Below are 6,270 nucleotides of genomic sequence, written 5' to 3'. Positions count from 1 at the left end.
AACGTGAAGTTTGATTTCTTTCACAAGGAACATTATAGGATATAGGGACACAGCGGGAGCATGGAGTACCAAAGGGAAACGTATGCTTTTGGTGGTGGGGGACTGGGGAGAGTTGAAGACACATGGTTACGGGTGATTCAGGATGGTTGGAAAGTATTGGGGGTTGTGATGGACATGAAAGGAAAAGGGGAAATAGCAAGGGAGAAACTGATGGCACGGGTCAAACAGGTGTTGGGGTTGTGGAGCACTAGGGGCCTTTCTTTCAGGGGGAAGGTTTGTCTTGTAAAGCAGGTTCTGTTGCCTATGATTTCATTTATGGGTGTGGTATACCCACAGTGCTGGCTACAAGCCAGGAAAATACAAAGGGAAGTGTCCCAGGGACACCGGGGCTATGGGGAAAGCCTGGGCCAAAACCAAAGGGGAAGAAATCCCATACTTACCCTTTGCAGGAGCCAGAGGTAAGAAAGGAGCGCACACTGGGAAACCACCCTCGCGATTCTTTAGCCGCGCTCATATGCAGCTGCGGCCGTGTGACATCAGCGGGAGACGCCACCCAGCCGGAATAAAGTTCAGCCCCGGGGGCACAGGCAGGGGGCAGAAGACCCAGAAGCCTGTGGGGAAACCTGAAGTCGTGAGTCTGCACCCATGGGCCTGTCTGCCCAAAGTGATGAGAGTTGCTGCTGCTGCAGAAGCGGCGAGAGCCGCAAATACAGAGGAGCCGACAGAGAAGCCGGGGAAAACGCCAGCAGAGAAGCCGGTGAAAGAACTGGCAGCTGAACCTGCATAAGAAGCCATGCCAGCAGAGAAGCCGGTGAGGAAGCTGGCTGCAGAACCGGCGGGAGAGCTGGCAGCGAAGCCAGTAAAGAAGCCAGCAGAGAAGCCGGTGAGAAAGCCGACAGAGAAGCCAGTAAGGAAGCTGGCAAAGGAACTGGTGAAAGAGTCAGTGAAGGAACCGGCAGAGGAGCCGGGGAGAAAGCCAGTGAGAGAGCCGGCAAAGGAGCTGCCAGAGGTACCGGTGGGGGAACACTGACAAAGGAGCTGCCGGAGGAGCCAGCCAGGGCTACAGGACTTCAGGGGGGCTCTGAGGCACTGGGTAGTCTCAGGGCTCCTTGAGCTAGGGTGCTACTTCCCTCAGGCTTTCTTGCCTGAGGGGCTATACCTCCCTGGCAGGCACAGTGGTGGGGTTTCATTTTTTACCCGAGGTGGCACCATGGGTGTCCAAATAGGATAGGGTCAGCAGGTTTCAAGGGCCTCTTCACCCTCATACCGGAGCCTAGCCTAAGCCGCCAGGTCCCGTTGAGCTGGGTCTACAGGAAGTCCAAGGGAAGGGAAGAGACGAGGAGGGGCCAATAGGAAAGAAGACTGGGAGACCCACAGCAGAAGGTGGCATCTGGCCAGGGTGTAGGGGAGTTCGGAGCCCCGTGAGTGCCCGCCGAAGGTGTGACGACCCTGAAGGCTGCTTCAAAGGGGACCAACACCACTGAAGATCCATTCAAAGTCATGGCAGACAAGTTTAGGGGGTCTTCCAATGTCATCCGAGGCATCCTCTGGGGTCTTCTTCAAGGACCGGGGCCAACCTGGTCAACTGCCCGGGTGAAAGCGGCTCGAGAACGCCTAGTGGAGCAGAGGCGGGCACAGGAAGTTTGCTTATTTTGTGGGGAGGGAAGACAGAGTGGATGGCAGGGAGGGAGTTATATAAAGAGGATCAATTAGGGGGATGGGGATTGCCAGAGATAGAGGTTTTTGGTTTTGTGCATTTTTGGAAATTACTGGTGAGAGACGGAAGGGGTGGGGAAAGTAGCAAGTGTTGGTAAACACTGGGCAGGGAGATTTTTATAACAACTGGGATTATATGGAAATCAGTGGACGGGATTGTGGGCATGGAAAGCAGCATTATGGACTGACAAACTGGGAGGGGGAGGGGTGGGTGGGTTACCAGATGAGAGTAAGGTGCTCAAGGCTGTTAGGGGAAGGGATAAAAAGATGGATAGAGGGGAATTATCTTGAGCAAAGGTGAGATGGGGATGGAAGGGGTTAGTGGGGAAACACTGGAAAGGGAAGCCCAAAGATTTATCATGGAGGGTCGATATTGCTGGTGAGGAAAACTCAGCGTAGATGGGTCTTAATTAGATCAGTGAAATGTCCAAGGGAGTGATGTCAGCAGGAGAAAATAGTGTAGCATGTTTTATGGGAATGCATGTTCACACGTAAGGTATGGGGATGGGTGGGCAGTTTTCTTAGGGTGATGGGATGGGCACAGGATATCAGTTTTGAAGATGTAATGTATGGGTTGGTAGAAGAAGGGGAAAGGGAATGGGAAGTGAAGGTGATGTTAGGGTGTGTTAAAACAGCGATCTGGAAAGTGTGGTGTCTACTTGCTACGGAGGGGTTATGTTTTTCTGTGGAGGACTGTCTGCAACTCGCACGCTCAGAACTACGGTTCGATACAAAGGAAGGGAGCACAGGCACTGGTGCGGGGAAGGCAATGAGTATATGAGCACAAATACATTGGAATCTGTTTTTTTTAACCTGATGGTTTTGGATGAAAGAGACGAAGGTAGAAAAATGGAGGAAGGACGAAGGATAAAAAGGAAATGTAAATGTACTGATGCAAAAGATGAGTATCTAGTATGGAGTGACAAATAAGGAACAGATGAAATATGTTAGGTTTTTGTGAAAGATTTGGAAATCTGGATTGTATTATAGATGGAATCCAATGTGAAAGATGTAATATATTTTGGTTGTACATAGAGTTTCAAAATGCTGTATTTAAGGTGTATATATGTATGACCTATATAGAAAAGGGTAAATAAGAAGTAATGTCATTGCTGGGGGGTGATATCAATTTGATGCATGTTATCAAAAGAAAAATATGTACTCCTAATGCTTATGCAGATGTATGATCTGTGTTTATTTTAAACTTAATAAAAAAAGAAAGAACCCTGCCCAGGGGAGCCCAGGATGCTGGGTTAATGAAGGTTTATACTCTCGCAGGGGTGGAAGGCTGCTACATGCTGGTATTTATGTTATAGCCCAGGGGCTTGTACTTACGTTGTGATTACTGGTGATTTGGAGATGAGGCTATAGGGGAGGTGGAGACCTTGTTAGTGTTCAGGGGGGCACTTGACTGCCTTGAGCACTTAGGGAGGCATAGAGGGGCCAGGGGCCTGGCACCAGCAAGGGCACAGCCACAGAGTGGCTAGGGGCCTGGCATGTAGAAGTCAGGAGCTCAGTGACTAAAAGGGACAAAGGAAGCTAGTGCCTCGAAGCCAGGTCTTATCCGATGTGCCCAGGCTAGTAGGCCTAGCTAAATTAAAGGGGCAAAATCCAAGGATCCCGAGACCCCAAAAGAGGGACAATATACCGATAACACCCGTGAGTCATGTGGTATGGTAAAAGGACAGTTCGGAGCTATGCAATTAGCCCATAAGGCTTTGAGTGCCCTGCTGGGCACAGTTGATTGCAAAGGTCCAGATGGGTCATAGAGTATAGAGACCTAGACAGGGCCCTGGGGCCAGTACAACTGGAGTCAAGCAACAGTCCATGGGCAACCTCCCTTTATATTCATTTATAACCTATCAAGGCATGGCAGGCGAGATAGGGGGAGCACCCTAGGGGCAGAGCAAGGCACAGCCACAGAACCACCAGGCGCCATCATGGCCAACCCTGCGCCCCAACCTGTTACAGACTGAGAGAACTGTAAGTGCAATATCACGGTTACAGATTCACTTGACCACGGGCAGTTACATCACAGTGTGAATGATAAGGATCAGAAGGATTTCACAGCTTCACAGTCCTTTAATGCAGTTATTAAATGACACATGAGATTAGAAGAAGTGATTTATTCAGCTTCCCTATGGCCTTGCTTTTGCCCTGTGGAGCAGGTTCCACCTAAAGTGAGCAAGCCTCTCATTGTGGTGTCATTAAGAGCAGCACGCAATCACACTGGTGCGGCAGCTATCAGTCACACGACCCCACATCCCCTTGGAGCACGGAGATGGAAGCAGAGGAGAGGAGGTGCGTGCCTCGTGAATGCTTTCAGCAAAACTTGCTTTAAGGAGGAAGGGAAGGGTCTGAACACTTAGGAAGCAGCAAACACTTAGAAAGTAGCAAACAGCTTGAGAGCAGCAGCATTGACCTGGAGAATGGATCCTCCAAACAGCGCGGGGCTCATCTGGAGGAGGAAGGTGATGCCTTGGCCCAAAGCTGTGAATCAGAGAGAAGTGTGTCAGGTAGTGGTTGGAAATCATTTCATACTGACAACTGTCCCTGATACTGAGCACACAAATCCTTCCCAGATCCCAAGGGAGGTGTTTGTGCCCTAAAGGGAAGTAGAATCCAGGAGACTCGGACTTGGGTTTGATCAGGGTCACTCACTGCTTTGTGCAGACATTTCACTTGCATTTGTCCTTCCTCAGGCTGCTTGTCCCTGTGTTTGTCCTTCCTCAGGCTGCTTGTCCCTGTGTTTGTCCTTCCTCAGGCTGACCCATTAATAATGTATGTAGAGCTCCCTCTAGCCCTGTGTCCTTTCCCTGACTAACATCAATCTCAAATTTCCCCAGGGAGTAATTTTGGAATAACCTGCCAAAAGGGAGTTTCTTTCTCATTTCTAAGTACAACCCCTACCTCAGTGCGATAAGATGGGGAATGGCAGGGACAGGGAAGGGAATCTAGTCATGGGAACAGGAGATGGGAGATGGGCAGCTAGTCTAGGTCATGGGGACATGCATTTAGGGTGAGATCAAGGCAGAACTGGGCATCTGAGTCTTTAGTGCTTGTGGGGGATAATTCCCTTACAGACTTCTTCACTGAAACCAGAAGCAAGTAGAGGTCCTGCAGACACGGAGGAATTGAGATGCTACAGGGATGAGGGGCACAAGAATCCCTGGATCCCGCCACAGAACCGACACTGAACCCCACTTGTTTTGCTGCGCGTGGCAGGTCTGCCTGGTCAGGGTGGTCTCAGCCTTGTGGAAAAGGGACAGCCATTTTTGTATGAAGAAAAACAAACCCATTCCTACCAGCCTTGTATTCACAGCTCTTTTTCTTCTCATCTGAAAAGGAAGCAGAGGATATCAATGAATAGCAGCGGGTTCAGCCAGGGCTGTCAACATCAGTCTGGTCTCTCTATTATGGGTTGGATCTACTACAGCCCTGAACAGGCCAAGAAGAGCCCCATGGGTGATTTTGTGTCTTGCTCCCATCACCTCATGGTGGGGTCTGAGTGCCAACTGCATCTTCAGGGACCAAAGGCTCCTCAGGCTCCCTAGTTTGGGGCCCCCTCAAGCAGCAGGAGTCTCAGCTTGTCTTTACCCATCCTAGTGACAAGTCCCATATCATAGTCCCCATCAACACCTGACCATGTTCAGCCCAGTACTCACTCCCCAGGTAGGCACAATTAAATTGGCTGCAGGTCTGGTTGGTGCTTCGGAGGACATAGCTGTTGTCCCCAACATCTCCTGGGAACACCTGGAATATCTCATGGATAGGGATTAGCACTTCTTCTTCTTCAAAATAGGAGAATTTCCCAATATCAACTCCAAAACAGGTGTGGATGGTGAAGAAGGTGTCAACACCAAATTCTTCAGCTTTAATTTTGTTGAAAGATGAAGAGGCAAAATATCCAAACCTCATGATATCAGATCCGCTTTGCTGATACCTAACTTCTTCGATTCCCCTGTACACTGGTGTTTTGTACGTCACATTGCAGCTCTTTCTTAGGAGCTGTAAAGCTCTTGTCAGGTAGTAATGAAAGGCTTTGAAATGGAAACTGCTGTTGTAGGTAGCGCGGGAGCTCCCAGACTGCCGTACTGCATCATTCAGTTCTCGATTCAATAAACCACTACAGTAGCCTATAATCGCTCTTCCATATTCTTCCTTAAAGACCTTGGGGAGATCCTTGGCAACAGATTCCTTCACGCTATTCCATTTTTCTTTTGCTTTGTTCCACTCCTCACGCAATGCTTTGTGAACTTTCATCTCAACTTCCATCAGTCTGGGGGCAGCTTCTTCCATTGCCTCAGTACACCCAATATACTGGTCATCAAAGACATCAGGCATCAAGGTCATGTTTGCAACTGGGGGAATAAAACCAAGACAGATTCATGATGTAGTGTTTTTCTCTAGCACTCAGCGGGCCCCGCCAGGGTCACTGCTGCACACCCAGGGCACACGTGTGGGAAAAGGTGGCTCCTGCCCTCAAGGGAGAGCGCAGGTGAAGTATGTGGGACAAGCAAAGGGTGAATGAGAGGAAAGGAAACTATTGTTTGT

The 6,270-nt window shown here is 49.6% G+C and overlaps 1 protein-coding gene across 1 annotated transcript; it reads right to left on the bottom strand.

Moving 5' to 3' along the window:
* Nucleotides 1–4,099: 4,099 nt before the first annotated feature.
* Nucleotides 4,100–6,069, bottom strand: LOC102571675 (ecto-ADP-ribosyltransferase 5). The gene is made up of 3 exons (XM_006274599.4): nucleotides 5,382–6,069; nucleotides 5,022–5,054; nucleotides 4,100–4,206 (listed from the first exon to the last, which is right to left on the bottom strand). Exons 1-3 carry the CDS (start codon nucleotides 6,067–6,069, stop codon nucleotides 4,100–4,102), a joined length of 828 nt encoding a protein of 275 aa, XP_006274661.3.
* Nucleotides 6,070–6,270: the final 201 nt, after the last annotated feature.

The sequence above is a fragment of the Alligator mississippiensis genome, chromosome 1 (genome assembly GCF_030867095.1).
Source record: "Alligator mississippiensis isolate rAllMis1 chromosome 1, rAllMis1, whole genome shotgun sequence".
NCBI classification, from domain to species: domain Eukaryota; kingdom Metazoa; phylum Chordata; order Crocodylia; family Alligatoridae; genus Alligator; species Alligator mississippiensis.
The sequence above is the reverse complement of the archived record's forward strand: the minus strand, read 5'-3'. Positions and strand labels throughout refer to the sequence as shown.